Source organism: Drosophila miranda, chromosome 3 (genome assembly GCF_003369915.1).
Source record: "Drosophila miranda strain MSH22 chromosome 3, D.miranda_PacBio2.1, whole genome shotgun sequence".
In the NCBI taxonomy this organism is placed as follows: domain Eukaryota; kingdom Metazoa; phylum Arthropoda; class Insecta; order Diptera; family Drosophilidae; genus Drosophila; species Drosophila miranda.
In genome coordinates this window covers 20,241,483-20,260,665 of record NC_046676.1, presented here as the reverse complement: position 1 = coordinate 20,260,665, position 19,183 = coordinate 20,241,483, and the positions used below count along the sequence as shown (strand labels likewise).

The window sequence follows — 19,183 nt, the reverse complement described above, 5'->3', positions numbered from 1 at the left end:
ACGATATAATACCTCTCATAAGGGTATAGTATAGAAAAAAGAAGTAGCAACAGTAGCGCACTGGGGAATGAGGGATTAACCGGAAAGGGGAATGGAATGGAATGGAATGGAATGGAATGGAATCGTTATTGGAACGACTGTCCCACCATCCATCCACTCCGTTCCTCCATCTGTCCGACTGACGAATGTGCAAGACTCAGCGCTGGCGCTATCAGTGTTTGTGTGTGCCACGGGGCATGCCACGGAAATCGAGTTGATAAAAATGCAAATCCAAATAAAACTTGTGCGTAAGTTATTCCGGCGTAACCCCAGCGAGTACGTACGGTTAGAGCGATGACTCAGGGACTCTGGGACTCTGGGAACCGGGGACTAAATGTGTTTGTGCCTAAAGTGCAGCATTTGCTTTGCACTCTGCACCTTGGTGTCGCCACCGCCTCAGAGCGCTGGTATATCGCTGTCAATTGATTGGAGGCGCGGCGTGGCGAAGGAGAGCAGGAAGAGGAGACTGTGTGGCATGCAATGGCGTGGCCGTTAATTAAAGCCCTGTAATGTCATTAGTTGGCCTTTTGACTTGCCAATGATGGCGACAGCGGCAGTGGCAGCGGCAGTGGCGATGTCTGGCTAATTAAGTTTGCATCTAACGAAATCGAAGGAGGAGGAGGAGCCCCATCTCTGCATCTCTGAAGACCGGGAGTCTGTTTGCCTGATGTCTGATGTCTGATTCACATGCGATGCTATGTGGCGTCTCTCTTAATTACCAGCTGCCATTTGCCGAGCTTGATAACAGTTAAATTGATTTTGATTGCTTTATTTGATGCCTATAAATCAAAGCGGAATGAGAATTTTATTTGCCTAGAAATAAGCCCCAAACGTGGGCCGTGGATCACAAAAAAGAACTCGGACTCGGACGCGGACTGTGACTGCGGCTCGCAAAGTGATACGCAATGATAGACACCGATATCGAAGTCGAATCCAATGCAATTCAAAGCACTACCCACTTGTCCGATGTCAACGTCATACCTCTCTGTAGAGAGAGAGACTCGACTCGACTCGACTGGAGACTCTGGTGAGGGGGGCAGGGGTCTGTCTGCTGGTATCCACTTCAAACACGAAACGAAACATTTTGTGCGATTAGCTTGTAAGATTGTTTTTAGCTCTTTGTGTCCATTTATTCGACTCCAGTTTGTGCCGCACCGCACCACGGAGTCCAGGTCTAAGACACACAGCTCTACTCTGTGAAAAACTGGATTCAGCAGTGCCACACGGGGGCACGGGAGAGGGGCAGCTCCCGTCCCCGAGGTAAATGTGAACGTAGACAAGCTGGCAAGTCGGAGCTCTTTGGGGCACTTCTCGCTGCCGGCGGTGCTTGTGTTTTGGCTGGCGTTTGCCCACTCGAATGCCTCCAAGTGGCAATTTTATCGAATTATTTGCACTTAGCTTGCAAATTCAATTGGAAATAACGAGCCGAATTTTCGTTTGTTTGCTAGCCCATGTGGTCCGCTCCGATCCGATCCGATCCCCCCCTGAACAGGCCAGGCCGCTCGAGGACACCGTTCCCCGCAGTTCCCTGGGGAGCAGCAGCCACCAACGAGCAGGTGATCCGAGCACCACTTACCCGTGCACCCATAAACAGTTCAAATTGATATCTCTTTTCCACTCTTCGGACTCTATTTGGGTCTCGGTGTCAGCCATTGCCGCGGGGTGTTTTCAGTGTTGTGCAATGTTGGGCAGTGTTGGTTCGTTCGATAAGCGATTGCCAGCTGCCTGACACTCCTTTCAACGGCCAGAGCGATATGGAAACCACTTTTGTAATTCCTTTGTCGCCCTGTTGTTGCAACATGAGAACCGAGGCTAGTGCGGCATTAATCTGAAACTCTTTTTCTCTTGCTCTTTTTTCCAGGCAGAACGAAAAGGACTGCGATGAGGAGGACAAGGACGATGTACACGACATTATGCCGCCCCCCAATTTCATACAAATCTCGCAGGGCAGAATCCAATTGGTGCATCAGCCCCGCACCCCGGACCCCTCCGACACGGGCACGCTCTCCTTGGAGCGGATCAATGGCGGCGGCAGCCTCGGCTCTGGCGGCTGTGATAAGGTGAGTCCCAGACGCTTCTGGTGTTGGTAACTACAACTACTCCTCCAGTCCCCCCGCCACAACCCCCCACTCGCTTCGGTTTGGTCTTGGCCCTGGAGTGTAGCACGTAGCGCTTGGGAGTAGAAAAGGAAAAACCCACCCAATTATAGACAATCAGCTCGAATCAAATCTAGCCCATGCATAAACCCACTCCCATAGTATACCCATCATACTCGACTCGTACCATATACTCCGTGGGGATTGTTAACCCAAATTTCGTGGGGGAAAGCAAAGAGAGCAGAACAGAGCTGAGCAGCACTGGCAGTCGCTTTTCTTTGTTGATGGTTTTCCTGCTGTTCGGCGCTGTGTGGCGTGTGGAGAATATTTCCAAGTGCCGGGCATGCAAACTGTTGGATGGAACAAACACCTTTGAACCCGTGGAGGGGCAGAGCCTTGCCTTGGCGGCCACTTGAACTCGTTAACGTGCCATTTAAGACACATCACAGAGATTGATGATGGAGTGCCAGGGGGCACCTTCGAAATGCCCTCTAGACATGCACGGCACCCGGGGACCAGGCTCAACTTTGACTTTCCCGCGAAGGAGAACCAGAGTTGGCGGCATCCGGGGTTAATCCAGCTGCAACTCTAATTGATCCGCATATACTCGTATAAACGTTGACAATTATCGTCTTCCAGGCTGTTCTGTTCTGCGGCTGGATACAGCGTTTCCCAGGCGGCGATTGCATTCCGCCTGGCATCCCGTTCAGCCTCTGGTTCGCCGATCACGTTGCAACTTCCGTGACGTTTTAATAGCACTAAGTATGGCGCATGCGCGGCTTTGAGCACTTGATTTATGGTAGTTACAGCCATCCCCTGTGCCGTGGTCCATAAGCGACTGCAAATGAGGCCTCACTCTGGCCGTTTTAGCTCCGCTTCAGACTCTCAGACAGCGCTGCAAAGTGAGAGGTGGAGGTAGAGGTAGGGGCAGGGGTAGGGGCAGGGGCAGGGGCAGGGATAGAGGCAGAACGTGGTAACTCCTCTATGTAAATGGTAGTTGACGTGGTAATGTTTCCCAGAATTCCACTCTACTGTATAAGGCCAGCCATGGCCAGATCAGACCAGAGCCGTGGTCCTGCTAATTGAAGGGGCTCGCTCTCCTCCTCCACGTTGCACGTTCCACGTTCCACGTACCACATGGTTCAGCACGAATCTCGGCGAGACATTGCGTGTATCGATTACCAAACACAATGAGAGGCAGGAGGCAGGAATCCACTGGATCCGAAGACACCCACTCACAGCTGGCGGCCGTCAGGGCACAAATTTGCCAAATGGCATCTCGATTATTGCTGCAAAAACACACACACACACCAACACAATGGACCTGCCACAGCTGCTTCTGCCGCTGCAGTGCATCATCAGAACCCAGTCACGTTCTTGCCATGCAATGCGTGGATGCCACACAGCTGAAGCTGCCACTCTGTTGCAATTGTGTGATTGAGGAGAGTTCAACGAACCTGTTGCTATTTATTTGCTGTGTTTGCTCCTCCGTCTGGTCCTCTAGCACACATCTCTGGCTGCCACTGCCACTGTGACTGCTTCTGCTTCTGGTTCTGCCTCTGATTCCGTTTCTGTTGCACATGCGCAGAAGTTGCCGCCAGCTGGAGGCACCACAGCACAGTCTATGGCCTGCCATTGTTGTCGCCGTCGCCGTCTCCATTTCAATGCCTGCCTGCATTAGCATATGGATATATAGTCGCTTATATATTATACCCATTCTGGACACTCGCATTCGTAGTTTCGGTCCAACTTGAGACTGGGATTACATATTTCCTGCCACAAATCATGGCATTCATTCTCGGACCTGGCCAACACGCGCTCCGACCGCTAATCACGGATCGCCTATGGTTCCGAAATCTTTCAACATTTGTCCCTCTCGTTGCGACAACAAAAATCAATTTGTCTATTGCGCAAAAATGCTCAAAGAAAACCTAAAAAAACAATAAAACACAAACAAGACATTTTCTAAAAGCGATAAAAATTATTTTTACAACTTCCACAACTAATTTTTAGTGTTTACCAAAAAAGAAACCCCACACAAATCCAACAAAAAGAAACGCTCAAAGAAAATGCGTGTTTTACGAGCGAGTGGCGTCACAATTGCTGTTTTTTCAGTCTCATTTTGGCCAAAGAGACACTTTTGCTGGCCATTTTTAGAGGCACAACAGATGAAACTTGGTAATTGCCATTTCCATTTCCACTTCCTGCTTGAGCCCCCGCCATGTCCGGGGGATCCGCGACATATGCATATACCCGCAGGTACTCATGTACGAGTAAGTATCTCCATGAATCCATAGATTCCATTTGGAGCTTTGCCCGTCTGTCCATGCCATGGCCCCAGTTCGGGTGTGCCGCACAGTTCTTTGTGGCAGCATGTCGGTGCCTCGGTCCCGGTGAATTATTGCCCAAGCACACCTGCAACAGAACGGCCTGTGTGTCTGCTGCTGCTGCCTCCTCCTCCTCCTCCTCCTCCTCCTCCTCCTGCTGCAATCTGCACCTGCCCCAGACCTTCTCTGTGTATCGCGTGCGGATTAAAGCAGACTTATTGTGTTGTGACTCCTCGCTCCGATTCGCTCCATTCCATTCCATTCCATTCCTCCTCCTCTGCTGCTGCTGTTGCATTCACTGCAGTTCGAAATGGAGCTGATTTCTGTGCCCAAAAGAGTTCAATGAATTGCTTTTTACACCTCAAATCCGTTTTTCCCAGCCATGACAAGATCATAAATTAATTTCAATTGCTTTTCGTTTCGTAGTACTATAATTATTTTTCATGCTCTGCTCTTAACATTCATTCGCTTCAGCGATGCCAACTTTTGTGTTCAGAAAAACAAACAATATTGTGGGAACAAAAGAGCTATTATTTGGTAGTGCTGCTAGGGATAGAAGCCATGCTCTGGCTACATCTGTAGAATTTTGAAAAAGGGGTGGAATTACATACTGTAAAGAATGTATATCTTGTAGATATACAATCTATAAAATCGATTAATTATTAGAAGATTGGCAATCTTGCAATGATTTGGCTATCCTCTGGAAAGTCATCTTAGCTCCACTCAGAGGATTGTTTAAGCATATTATTTATTTCACCGCCCATAAGCAGATAAGGCAAATATCGATATTTATCGATTAATTTAAATCTTTCTATATTCACTAGAAGAAACGTAATAATTTAAACGACTAAAATGGTTATAGTTGTATTAAAAGCTTTCAAAAACAATCCTAAAATAATAATAAGCCATTTGGCAGCACTGTTTGGTTTACAAATACACTCACTCACACACACACACACACACATACCATTGGTTCATTGGACATCCACACAGAAATGATTCATATGTACACACACCCATATTCAAATATTCATTCATGGCACATTTAAAAGTTGGCTTTAACTTTTATTTACTGGGCATTGCATTCCATCCACATATATAGCACTTCGTACATATTGTATATAAGTACATAAGTATTTACGTAGAGCTCCGGTTGATCCCCTTCCCTGATTCCCTGTTCCAGTGCGTGTGCTTCAGTTTTCGGTTTTTTTCTGTTCTGTTGTTCTTTGCAGGATTTGTTGGAGAAGCGGATGATTGAAGTGGAAGGCGCTCTGCTGCGTTTGCAGAAGGAGTTCCATAAAGTGAGTATCAAATTGCAAATGTCCGAGGCATTCTATTCTATGATAGCTGAAGGAGGCCTTATTATGGGTCCGGACATTGCTTTCTGAAATCAACATTCAGTTTTATGTCTCCTGTTGTCGTCCAAGCTTGGAGTTTGGTGCTTGGGGTCCGGCCGAGGCATTTTAATTTCCTGTGCGGTCAGAGTGTGAGAGATCTCCGCCCCAGAAGTGGACAGAGAGCACACATTGGTATTGGATGGACATGGGGGTCATTAATCGTGCTGTTGCCATTCCAGCGCTCTGTGCGGTTTATGTGGTTTCTCTGTGGCTGTGACTGTGGACCGGGTCGGAGCCCGAGTCGTAGGTCGCCTGCCCATTGGGCAATTAAAAGTTACAAGCTTGAATTACATGCATACGAGTACGAGTACGAGTACGAGCCCCATGTACCCAAATCAAATTGACATCAGAGGCAGCGCCGAAAGAACTCTAGTTTGGAGCTGGGCTCGGCTTGCCCTTGCCCTGGCCATTGCCCCCCTCCCTGTCGACACCTTTTTGCACACTAGATCAAAACTGGCGCAAATCTCTATCTAAACTGCCATCAAAATGGATCCAAGGGAAAGTTTAATGGCCGGAACTTGGTCGGGCAGCGGAAGGAGCTTCTAAGGAGCATACGCATTTCCGGCTTTAGGTAATTGAATTTGACAACAACAAAACGAAGGAAAAAACTCGCCAAAAACGAGTTGAAGGCCCAGGGTTTATGGTGTGAAAAGAAGCAGCGTGTGGCCTAAGCAGCTCCATCTATGCTTCAGCATCAGCGTCAGCTTCACTTTCAGTTCCAGTTACTCCCACATCCCCATCTTCATCTTCTGGCCAATGATTTCCGCAACGAAATTGCCGCCCGCTGCCTGCCACAGGAAGCGGCAGAGACAAAACCGTCGGCAAGGGGGCGTCGAGAGGAAAAGTACATTCTGGCCATAGCCCGGCCCTGGCTCGGCCCTGGCCATTGCCTGATTTTCTATTCTTTTGGCAGGCGTCCCAACTTGGTTCCAGAATTTACGAGTACGGCAATGGCACTTCTCCGTGCCCCCCCATCTCTCAGCAGACTCCTCCTTATCATCGTTCCAGACTCCCAGGCGGAGGTTTTCTCTGGTGTGGCAGTGGCAGGCGCGGAGGCGGAGGCGGAGACGGTGGCAGTGGCAGTGGCGGCCGGGCCCATGCATGGGAATCCGATTACTCGAGGCGTATGCGGATATTTTTTCCCTTTTTTTCCGCAAGAGTGGAAGGAGGATGCGGCAGCTGACGGGGAAGTGGATACATGAGCTACCGTTGCCGCTGGCCCTGCCTCCTCTGCCTCCTTTGTGGCAATATTTCTGCACTTTATCTGTCTGTAAATAACGATTAACTATGCTATGCTGCCCCTTCCACGGCCACAGACGCTGCCACTGCTCCCCCACTCAGCTGTGGAGCCATTGCCACTGTCCTTTGGTTTCACTTAGTCAGATTCCCCTGCCACCGAGAGTGTATGTGTGTGTGTGTGTGTGTGTGTGTTCTTTATTGTTATTGGCGATAGAGAGATGGAGCGAGGGAGCCCAAGGGGAGTGGCATCCATTGACAAGTCGAGCCACCAAAAGTGTGAATGCTGCAGAATTGGCCAAGTCGAACCAGAAGCCCGTGAAGTAGAAGTAGCATCAGGCAGCAGAAAGCAGAAAGCAGACGAAGCAGACGTGGCAGTGGCCATGTGGCAGGCAATAAATGGCACGATTCAATGAATATCCATCTCCTGATTCGGCATGCCTCTCCCTATTCTCATCATCATCATCATCTGTTTCTAATTTGAGGGATAGCCTCAGAGAGTGGGAGAGGAGAGCATTTACTTTAGTGAATTATTTGCGAATCGGAAATGTAATTGATTCGCCAAAGCCCAGCCCAGTCCAGTCCAAAGCAGAAGGAACAGAAAATGACTTGGATTATTGTCATCTAATTGATGGAAAAACTCCACTCCACTCCCATTGCAGTCCCAGGGATTATCCGTATTGTTGCCTAGGTCTCCGGAGCTTCGTTTTCAGGTTCTCTTTTTCTGTCGCTCTCAACCCTTTTCAAATTGCTGACAGTTGCTCTTGTTGCCGTGTTTCTTTTCGAAATACTTCAGAAGTAGGGTATTATTCTCATTCCTAGATGTTGGCAACGCGTGGAAAGAAGTTTCAATCGAATGATGTATGATATATTGATCCCCTGCTTCTCCGTTTGTGCAACTCGCTTATGGTAAATTTGTACCCTACTGGAATCGGTGCATACCATACAAATAAATCCTTGAGGGTATGTATCTAAAGCTTCAACTACTGAAAATTACATACATATGGTACATATGTACATACCTTTCTCTGTTGTTGGTCTTGTTATTTCGGCGTTGAACGAGTATTTGGTTACAACAGCAGGAAGGGCGTCGTGTCGAGTGCTGGAAGGACATGCCACGGGGAGACACGACACTTAATCCCTTCGGTCCTGTCCTGCCACACTTGCAGCTAGCCCTCAAATATTTATATTTGAAGTTTTGTATGAAATGTTGCCAAAACAGATGACGAAATGTAAACGAATGGCATTTGTGTTTGTCTCCGCTTGTTGTTTGTCTTTAATCAATGGCGATGGGGCCAACATTCATCCAAATCTGGCTTTTGCTAATGAAAGGCTGATTAATGGAACCAGGGTATCCCTGAAGTCCCCGAAAGTGGTATGCCCGGGCATGCCCCCTTTGTGAGGAGGCAGCTCGAAAAGGGTGGCTGGTGGGGGGGTATTCATTGTCAGGTCAACAATGAAGAGCTTTCGCTGCGAAAGCACGTGCTCAATTTTTAATTCCAATGCCAGGCCTTCATCCATCTCGCTTGCTCGCTCGCTTGCTGTCCCTGTCACTCTGCCCTACGAGAAATCTGCGCTTTAATAAGCTCCATTGCATTCATCTTCAGAAGAGTGGAAGGGAGGAAGGGGAAGAAGAAAAAGAAGTAGAGAGCAAGAGCATTGAATAGAATAGAATAAAGAGAACGAACAGGCAGAAAAACTGTCAACTGTCAACTGTCGGGCAAGGGGGCGTGGACCTGGACGCTGTCTTGAGTGGCACTTGGTCGTTTACAAGAGCTTTTCGCAAGTACCAGGAGTACGAGGAGACGCAGTGCGAAAGGAGTTCGAGTTAGAGGTGGAGGTGGAGGTGGAGCCGAAGGCGTGGCAAGAGTCCACAGCATGAGCACTTTTTATTATCAACATCAACATCAGCGTGTGGTGCCCCTCCTCCTACTCCTCCATCATCATCATCATCATCATCAGGAATATCGCCATGATTCGCGTTTGTCGTCCAACTTGAATTGCTAATAATTCTGTAGCAAACGTTTGATGGTTTACTCAGACGGAAATGAAGGCATTGGTGCGCCGCTGCACCACCTCGAATCCCATCAAACCACCCGTGGAGCCGCTGCCTGCCACTATACTATACTCGTACATCTTCTGGCAAGCAGCCCACTGGAGAGATGGTTATATACCAGGACCTGTATACAAGTATATGCTTGGTACATAACAATCTTTAGGGTAGGTCAGCCCTAGTGTTGTGTTATATTGTTGCATATACTTATTAATGCCCATTAATTCTCTAAAAATCCACCCTTTCGCATACTACCCCAAAATGAGTTTGACCTGCAGGACCCTCGGTGTGTTTTTTAAACCCCACTTGGCTGATGATGATTCATATGTACTACGCCCCCTCAAACCGGCCGAAAAATACGAAATATGAATGTGTGGAAACTACCACCACTATGCAGAGCTCTATATACTCGAAGAAGGGGTCTCTTTCGCCACCTCTGCCCCCACCCTTCTCCCCACTCCGTCACGCTCTGTTGTGTACCAAAAGCCCTTGACAAAAAAGTGCAATGCAATTAATTTTTCGCGAAACTTTTGTGGAAGGAGTGGAAAGTGGAAGCTTCACTCACACTCTCTCTCTCTCTCTCTCTCTCTCTCTCTCTCCCCGCTCTCTCAAGTGACGTTTTAGTGTTTGCATTCGAAGCAGCAGTCGAAAAAATTCTCAATTTGAATGGATCGCATCCCCCCTAGGAACAGAGCCGCCGAGTCCAGAGTCCCGGGGTTGGTCGGTCTGCCCCTCGCACATCTGCAGAATGTTTGTTTTCTTGCTTACCCGTCCCATGGAAGAGCCAGCAGGGGGGGTCATGGGACGACTGTCTGTCTGTCGCTATCCCCTCTTCCGTCGCGGTTCATTAAATTAAAAACGGCCAATTCGTAGTCGAATTCGGAGTAATACGTCAAAAATGCTCCGCTTTTGTTTGCTGTGTTGTTCTGTGGCGCGGAGAAGGGAGTGGGTGAGAGGGAGATTGCGATAGAGGGGCAGGGGGAGGCAAGGTTAGTCTGAGAGTGAGATAGAGCGCACTGTTTTTGCTGTTTGTGCCGGCTGTTGCCGCGGATCACAGAAGAGAAAGAGAGAGCAGCTAAAAACAGCTGGGTCCCGTTGCGGCGAATTCGTTCTCGCTTGCGCGCTGCTGCACATCCTCTTCGCCGCATCCGACGCCAGGGTTGTTTTCCTTTACCGTTATCAAATGGTTGCCATCCGTACGGTTTTTTCTTGAAAGTTTTTTTTTGCTGTGTCGTTCCTGGAAATTATATCCTTTCTTCTAATTTGAGTTACGCTTTGTCGTTATTTTCGTTTTTTTAACCGAAAATTTATGCCGTGCCGCGGGGACAGGGGAAACCCACTACCCGGGCAGACGCTGTCCGTGCTAGTGCTTGGCTTGTGTCTGGTTGGAGGACCTACAGTCACATTCCACTTTTCTGTTATTTTTACGCTTTTGTGGTCTCGAAAGTTTGTGCTTGAATTAAACCAGCAGCAAGAACAACAATCATCGGAATAATCCCGTTTGGAATGGTACTTCCCGTATAATAGCAACAGAAGCGACCAGGGACAAGAATGGTAAGAATCGATTCTTCGGATTGGGATGCTTTTGGGCTGACACTCTGGGATGGGATGGGGTGGGATGGGAGGGAAGGATGCTCTTCGTCCACCCGCTGCTCAATCTGCATGTTAATTAATAATAAGCGTGTTCATATTTCTCTCCCCTGTCTGTGTCCCATCCATCTGAGGACACAGTCAAGCGAGGAATTTCACTTTGATAAACTCCCCCCACACGCCAGGACAAAGGATGTTGTCCCGGGTGGGTGGATGGATGGATGGATGGATGGGACCAACGTTACGTCTTACGGAAGTGCGTTTGCGGGTGCAAATGGCCGTATGATGTGCAACCCTCTGTAGTCCGTTGGCTCGCTTTTTATCCCACGACTCCGGGTGCAACATGTTGCCGGGATTTGTTTGGTTAATTTCTGTTTTGGGTCCGAGGGATTACGCTGGGGGCTCACCCCGAATCACTTTTGGGCCACCCTCGTTGTGGGCCTTATGCTAATTGAAATTTATGCAGAGTTTCGTTTGAAACTCAAAGTATCGTATCCATGGTTTCTCCCTTTTCCCTTAATTAATAAAAAATTCATGCTTGATTTTATAACTTCATCAATAAGCACCGCTGTCGGCACCGTTTGTCCACTGTCCCTCCCCACTCAGGGCTCCTCCAGAGCCCACTCCTCCTCCTTCTTCCATCACTTTTATGAGCAAAATTCACAATGAATATTTATGCGCGTCGCCTCTTGAATGGGAAATGCGATGGTGCGGGGTGCGGGGTGCGGGGTGCGGGGTGGGGACGTGGGGGGGCGATGGGTGCAGTAGCCGACAGCTGCCGACAGGCGCACCAGTTACCCAAAATAGCGTCTTGGGTGGGGAGAACAGAGAGAGAGAGAGAGAGACGGAGAGGCTTAGAGAGTGGCCCAACCGTTTTGGCCCTCTAATTTTATTAACACGTTCATCATTCCCCTGCCATTTGGCTTTGGCTGGGACAAGTGGCGCCCGAGGACGGCAATCAGTCTGGCCGGGAGCTGGAAGCCGACTGCCGACTGCCGCCTGCTGTTGCTCCAAATAATGTTTAAGGGGGGCGGGCCACATTTTCCTATTGGGACTCGTCGGCTCATGCATGAAAGCGAATTAATAAAAATTATTGCATATATTTGTAATTCTGGGCAGCAGAAGTCGGGGTGGGTGGGCGAATGGCGCGTGCTGCTGCGTTTTATCGTCGATCTCCTGCCCCTGCCCCTGCCCCCTGGAGTGTTTTATTACAACTCCCCCACCCCGAACCAAAGCTGCAGATGAAAGCATTTTAGAAATATTTCCATAGATATTAGGGCGAACAACAAAAGACTTGCAGCATGTCCAAGGAATGTGCGATTGGAGTTCTGTGTGCTTCTCGGGAATTGCAAGAATCTGGGAATTTCTTATGAATAATCAAATTGATTAATAGCCCTGCCCTGCCCTGCCCTGCCCTGCCCTGCCCTGCTCTTCTGCCCTTCAGCCCTTCTCACCTTTTCTCTTTGGGACGGCCACTGGGAAGTCGTTGAGACAAATACACTCTCGGCTAAGCAAACATCGAAATCGAAGTGCTGCTTGTACAATCGTTATCCCATAGATAATGGCGATTGGAGATGGGCACGGGCTCAATTTCGTGTGGGCATGATATATGTACATGTAACACCCGTCTCACGCTCATCTTCTAGTGTCTATCTCGTGCTCCAATCTCCGTCTTGCGTTTGCAATGACACTTCAATAATAAGTATTCCGCTTTGTTTACACTTGAAACTGTAGTTGTTCTTGTTGTCATTATGTTTGCACTAAGCCAGCGATTTATATCAAGCACACCACCCCACCCCGCTCCCCTTCGACGAGTGGTGTGTGTCTGAGTAGTCGTCACGTCACACAGATGAGATCGTCGTGATGTAATTTTTTATCGATTACAGTTCACGCCAAAAGTGCCCCCAAACGAAGGCAGAGATGGAGCTGTGGCTGGGGCTACGGGGTGCAGACGGAGCCGGTTGTTGACTCTGGTGATTTATGGTGCTGCATGCATCAGAATGTGTTTCTAATGCCTGTCCATGGGCCATGGCCAGTCGCCGTCGCCGTCGCCGTCGCCGTGGCCAGGCCCTCCCCTGTTCCTTTGATCTGTTCCTTTGTCGCTTTCCAATTTAGCTTGTAAACGGGGCTGATTGACACTGTGATATGGACAATTAAATTGTCGCTCTTAATCGTCACAAAGTGCACTAATTTATTGTGTTTAATTTCTTTTGCTTTTCATTTAATGTTTTTTCAACTTTTTCTCGTTTCATTTTGCCCCTGCCTCCCTCCACCTCAAATGTTATTTTTCCAGAGCCAATGCGGGTCGCCAACGTTCGAGAAGGAATTGCGCGAGCAAATTGAGAAGTAAGTGTCATACAAGCTAAATTGTTAATCACGATAAGGACCGTAACTGTGTGTGTTTGTGTTTGAGTTAGTGTGAGAACCAGTACTAGCAGGAGACAGAGAGAGAGAGCGATAATAGTTCCGTTACTTAAACTCAATGCTGGAATGCTTTCTTATGCCTTCCATTATACAATAAATTACTAGCAAAATACATATTTATTTAATTTGCCCGCCAGACACCCTTTCGCGGCCATTATGCAATTCGGGAATAGTTTTTGCACTGCTTTTGGCAAAAACTACGTAAATAATTCATACTCGTGACTAGCCACGCCTCCGCCTCCTGGCCAGGACAGCGCCATTACGCACAGCGAACGACCGGCCGGCCGGCCCGAGAGCTAACGGCACCTAAAATGCAATTTTCCAAATTGCCAGAGCAGAGGAGCCAAGGAGCGCAAGAAGAACACAAAGACGACGACGAAGAAGGAGAACAGCAAGGGAAGCAGCAGGAAACACTTACTGGCGGCGAACCCATCAATCACAGCGAACCCTCCGCACCCACCTCCTCCTCATCCCATTCCGCGGCCCAAGTGTAATTACCGCTATTCAGATTTGAGCTTACATAGTTCTGGTTCTAGCCTGTGCGTCTCTCTCCTTGGTAGACAACATTAACTGTTAATTTACACACACACACACAGACACACACACACCTACGAGTAAACAGATTCCGTTGATTTTTAGCAATTCGCTTTCATTATTTCTATATTTGTCTTTTTCTTATTCTTTTTCGTTTTCACTTACTCTCGCATCTCTACAACACACCACACCACACCACACTCGCCTGCTCTCTCTCTCTCGCTCATACCTGCAGCATGAATCGCATTATGAAATCCAAAGAGCGCAAACAAATGCAGACATGTCGGGATCACAAGGCACTGCAGGTATGTATGGGTCCCTAGTTCAGAGGGGGCGCAGCGGGGATAGCTGTCTACACAGCATGTGGAAAATCAATTTGCACAGCGAGAGTCGAGTCGAGTCTCCCTCTGCAGCGCGGAGAGGAGTTCCCGAGTCATAAATAAACGCATAAATTCATTTTTAAGAACAAAATCTCTCCCCTTGCTCCCATTCCGGCGCATACAAATTGTCTCTTATCCGTGGAGCAGGAAGATGGGAGCTGAAAATTGCTTCTGGCCCGGCCTGCTCTGGCCTGGGCGCACTTTTTGCCGGAATTGATTGAACGCGCGCTGGCATTAGGAACGCTTCATTGAGCCGGGGGCAGGAGGTACGCAGAGGTAGTGGGGCAGATGGAGATTCCTTTCCCTTTCCCTTTGAGTCGTTAACTTCTGGCAATCTCATTTGCGCCTCGCTCCAAAACAATCGGATCTGAGCCTAACCCAATTTTGTAAAGCCATCTAATGAATCCAAGGTTTCCCCTCCCCATTCGTTCATCTACGCGGTACGTACACAGATTGGGGCATTCAATGGCTGCACTGACCTTCGGGGGGCAGTTAACAAGTTGGCTTCGATCAACAGAGATTGGGTTGTGTGGAGGGGATGGGGGTTTGTCTTGTAACTACTGCTCACTTAGCACTTTGGATCTGACACTCCACTCCGAAAACTTGATGGACGAGCGGTCGTCGCCGTCGCCGTCGTCTGTGACCCTCGTCAAGAGTGCGGGGCGCCCATGCAGCTGTCATTGGGTGGCACATGGCTGAAGGTCTCCACTGTTGCAGACACACACTTGATCCATTGTTTGCATTGATTCCTATTGCAGACGCGCTTCGCCCGTCAGGAGAGTCTGCTGCACTCCATGCAGCAGGAGAACCGGTCCCTGCTCACCCGCATCCGGCAGTACGAGCACTGCTTGGACGACGTGATGCGCAAGGTGGTGGACGCCATTGTGGCCGAGGACAATCTGCGCGAGGAGGTGAGCATGCTGAAGGGCCGTGTGCGGGATCTGGAGGCGCAGAACGCGGCGCTGTCCGCCAGTCCGGTGAAGGGGCGGGACGAGGGGTACTGCACGATGAGCAGTGGCCAGCCGCAGCCGTCGAACGGACACCTGGAGGATCTGCCCGAGGAGCCCGAGCAGTGGTTACTGCCGGCGGAGCCCTGCTCAACGGAAATGGAGGACTGGAGCATGTCGCAGGAAGAGCTGGCTGTGATGACATTCGACGACGAGCGGGAGCACCACCAGCAGCATCAACGGAGGAAGCGCGACCACGACTGGCTCTGGCCCTCGAGTGACTTCATCAACTCGACCACCGTCGAGACGGACTCCGTTGCCGACGGAATTGCACAGCTGCTGCAGCAAAAGGTGAGCGGAAGAGGCTTTCTTTCCTTAGACTGGGTTTCAGCAAGGATCTCTCTGTTTCAGATTGTCTACTCGGAGGATGAAGAGGTGGCCTGCACGGACTTCACGAACGACTTCTACAAGCTGGTCAACATCCGGTCCAATTCGTCGCGCAGCCTCTACTCCTACCTCGAGGGCGAGACGGACGACGAGGACGAGGATGACGATGATGAGGCAGACTCGAGCATGTCCGAGAGCCAAGCGGCACACACGGCCCGGGCTGCCACCAGTCCCACGCCCAGCGAGGCGGGACGGGCTCAGCTGACGAGCTGCTCCTCCAGCGAAACGGACGAAAACTCGATCAGCCACCCGCCGCCGCCGACAGAGTCGCATCAGGAGAAGGAGGAAGAGCCTGACTACGCGGTCATTGACGAGTGCCGGCGCCGCGTCAGTGACATCGAGATCGAGGACGTGCCGCTGATCATGAGCGCCACGCCTTTGCAGCCCCTCAATGAGCAGCAATGCATAGCGCAGATCATCAAGAGCGAGCTGCGACGGCCGCCCCATGTGCTGGTAAAGTCCAAGTCCGTGCTGGAGGAGCAGGAGCCCAGCTGCATCCTGCGCCACAATCAGCGTCGCGAGCTGGAGTCCACGGTGGTGCGCAGCGACAGCATCAGCTGTGCCCTGATGGCGAAAATTGCCAAAGAGGCAGCGCCCCCGTCACCGGCGATCGTGTCCAAACTGAAGGAGAGAATTCTGAACCGCCAATTTTCCGCGCCGGCAACATCGAGCCCGTGGCGCAGGAGCAATGGATGGAAGCGGGTGACGTCCCCGGTGCAGATACCAGCGGCTGCATCCCCAAAGAAGGTAAGTACATCTGCAGACCCCAGAATGTGTATCCGTATCCTAATCTGCGACGTATTTCAAGAAGCAAGCCAAGTCAACAGAGCTGCCAAAGAGCTGCCTGCCCAAGGCGGTGCCCACCAGAATTCCAACGAGCATCAATTCATCGACGTCCTCCACCTCGTCGGTGTCGTCATCCTCGCCCTCGCCTTCGTCTTCGTCTCCTTCGCCACAGTCGCCCCAACAACAACAAAAGCAGCACCAGCAGCAGCCAAGACCCTCAGGACAGCAGCAGCGCAAATCGAAAATTCCTCCGCCAGTTCCTGTGCGGCGATCCTATGCGAGCTAAGTGGCGGAGTGGCGTCGCCGTTAAATCTCAAATGAATAATCGTCAAGCAAACAAATATTCAAAGATTAAAAAGACTAAATTGTGATATATTCAAACAAACAAACAAAAAACAAAACACAGAGGAAGAGTGTAAGAGTGTGGAGGATAGCCAGCAGCGAGTTTTGTATGTAAGAATACGAGTATTTATGTATTGTATATTGTAGATTTTTGGAAAATGTTTTACTTTGTAAGCGGCAGCACTGCCAACTGTTTCCCCAATTAGAGGCCCCCCACACTAGAGATGCCCTGCCCTGATGGCTCGCCCTGCTCTATGTCCTGTATTTTGTAGAGCATCGTGGCTGCAGCCTCCGAATCGGGCTATAAGTTGTACTAACTATTATACATACTGCATATGGCATTCAGTACGATGAGTGTAGGATCTTTGTCGCTGGCAAAGAGCCATTCAAACTACTACCATACTATTAGATGAACTAAAACCGTAGTCTTCCGCACAAATCGAGTGTATTCGCAGTAGGCATTTGTAGACCTGGTTATCAACATTAACGACTAAGAGTTACACACACACACTCACACTACCAACAGTTGGACATTTGCATTTAAGGGTGAAATTGAAGTATATATGAAATTGCAGTATAAAATGCATTTAGGTACGATATATACATACTTATACTATCTATATACACGCGTATGGTTTCTAAGCGAACATAAAACGACAGCAGTAACAATAACCTGTACATAACAGACCCCAAAAGTCGATTCAAATCCCTCTTCTATATGTAAAGTAGTTAGCGTAGCACTGCTCTGCTCCTCAGGCTGCTGCCACCGACTAAATAATAATCGCAGCAGCCCGCATCCTAAGTATAAATACGTATCGTATAGATATATACACATACAATATAGAGAACAGAACGCACTACATATACTATGCTCGGCAGAGATCAGAGAAGGTATCACTTTAAGCTCGTATAAACATTATAAATGTATTTTCTTAGCGTAGCAAGTACAAAAATAAACAAAAAAGAAGTTACAAAATATAAATTATTGACAAACACCTGTGTTGCCCTTAATCTAGTGATCAATCGAATGATTGGTATGGTAAAAGCTTACAAAACATAGTACAATTAATCAGAAGCATAAAATTCAAATTACAAATTACAAACGAACACGATATTAAACACGACTTAAGCCTAAAAGCTGGCCGGCGGTAGAGCTTCTGCTCAAGATAAGCTCCAGTTTATTCCTCAGAAGAATAGAGCTCGTACGGAATTCTGGAATGCTGACCCAGCAGCTTCTGTACAGATCCGAGTAAGAGCTCTCCAGGCACGTGCTGGTGCTTGCTGGTGGCGCCGGACTATCAAAATACAGCGCTAATCTGTTCTGTCTGCGCTTCTTCTTTAGCTCACGGCTACTGTTGCACGATGTTTTGAAATTTAGATTGCGGCACGCAAACATATTCGCCCTTCTACAAAGGTCGCCGCCCGACATCGCCTGAGAACTGCTTTCATTCACGTACGCATTCACGTTACAGCCGACGAGAGGTGCTCTCCTGGGGTAGTCGATGGAGAGGGCTTCTAACTTTTCATAGCTATCCGGGCGCAGCTCATGCTTGACCACTTGGTAAGCGATGGACTCGTTGCAGCTAAGCGTGTGATAGGGCAATCGACGCGACTGCATTTGCCACATGCTGATGGCCAGAGAGTAGATGTCCGAGGCGTCTGATAGTGGATCCGAACGTAAGGCTTCCGGAGACATGTACCTCAGGGTACCCCTGGCATTTTTCTGGCTCTGACGGGCACAAAATTCGCCAATTTTAATGGATGAGCCAAAGTCGCACAGCTTGCAAATGTAGCTGCGCTGGTAGTTGGATTGCGGCCCCATGCTGTAGGGTCGTGGTCCCAGAGCTACCAAAATATTGGCAGGCTTGACGTCCAGGTGCAGCACGCCGTGCCAATGGCAGTAGCGTAGAGCAGCCACAATGTCCAACGTGATTCTATGAAGGACAATATAAAAAATGTAAGTCCGTAGAGGAACATGCAGTATCACATACAGTACTCTGTGGATGAGCGGCAACGCCAGCGTGTCCAGTATCTGCTGTAGGCATTGCCCATTTGGACACTCCATGATGACCATTCCAAAGGCAACGGCGGACTCTGTTTTTATGAGACGCACAATGTTCTTGTGATCCAAATTTAGCAAATGCGACTCATTGTGCAGCGTAGAGACAGCCTGCCCCTTGATGATCTTCACCGCCACGGAGTGATCTGTTCATAATTCAGAATCGATCGCTAAAATATACTATCCATTTTGTTGTGTCAAACATACCGCGATAAATTGCCTTGAAAACAGTGCCATATGCACCGCGGCCCAGAATCTGACACCTGGTGCGGACGGGGGGACCATCCTTAAGCAGTTCTTTGCGCTTCGGCGTGGTAAGCACAAGTTCACTTTCTCGATTAGCTACTGAAAAAGACCTGCATTTGTTTTGTAATGAGAGATTTTCAATTATTCTAATTATTTTCACGTTGCTTACATTTTGACAGTATAACGGTGCTTTCGCTTCAGCAGCTGGGCATAAGCGCTGACAGACCGTCAGAAAAAAGAACACAACCGGATGGCGCCACTGTTATCTACATTTGAATTA

The 19,183-nt window shown here is 49.1% G+C and overlaps 2 protein-coding genes across 7 annotated transcripts in view; one reads left to right on the top strand and one right to left on the bottom strand.

Moving 5' to 3' along the window:
* Window positions 1-17,538, top strand: part of LOC108158912 (flocculation protein FLO11) — a 33,747-nt gene extending 16,209 nt beyond the window's left edge. Inside the window, exons 3-9 of one of the 6 annotated variants that reach the window (XM_017291707.2) lie at window positions 1,901-2,099; window positions 5,695-5,763; window positions 13,032-13,084; window positions 13,932-14,001; window positions 14,835-15,374; window positions 15,435-16,217; window positions 16,279-17,538. In XM_017291707.2, coding sequence (XP_017147196.1) covers window positions 1,901-2,099; window positions 5,695-5,763; window positions 13,032-13,084; window positions 13,932-14,001; window positions 14,835-15,374; window positions 15,435-16,217; window positions 16,279-16,542 — 1,978 coding nt within the window. In that variant the 3' untranslated portion in view covers window positions 16,543-17,538. Of the gene's footprint in view, window positions 1-1,900; window positions 2,100-5,694; window positions 5,764-10,679; window positions 10,703-13,031; window positions 13,085-13,931; window positions 14,002-14,834; window positions 15,375-15,434; window positions 16,218-16,278 lie in introns of those variants that run through there. The other 5 variants (XM_017291709.2, XM_017291710.2, XM_033392078.1 and 2 more) reach the window with 5 other exon arrangements.
* LOC108158914 (proto-oncogene serine/threonine-protein kinase mos) lies at window positions 17,504-19,176 on the bottom strand. The gene is made up of 4 exons (XM_017291712.2): window positions 19,073-19,176; window positions 18,865-19,013; window positions 18,590-18,803; window positions 17,504-18,532 (listed from the first exon to the last, which is right to left on the bottom strand). Coding segments are annotated over exons 1-4 (1,185 nt in total). The 5' UTR covers window positions 19,075-19,176; the 3' UTR covers window positions 17,504-17,712.
* Window positions 19,177-19,183: the final 7 nt, after the last annotated feature.

Coding starts and splice junctions, on each gene's coding strand:
- LOC108158914 (XM_017291712.2), bottom strand. Junction 18,804..18,864: donor TTTCAAGGCAATTTATCGCG/GTATGTTTGACA, acceptor AATTATGAACAG/ATCACTCCGTGGCGGTGAAG. Junction 18,533..18,589: donor CCGCTCATCCACAGAGTACT/GTATGTGATACT, acceptor TGTCCTTCATAG/AATCACGTTGGACATTGTGG.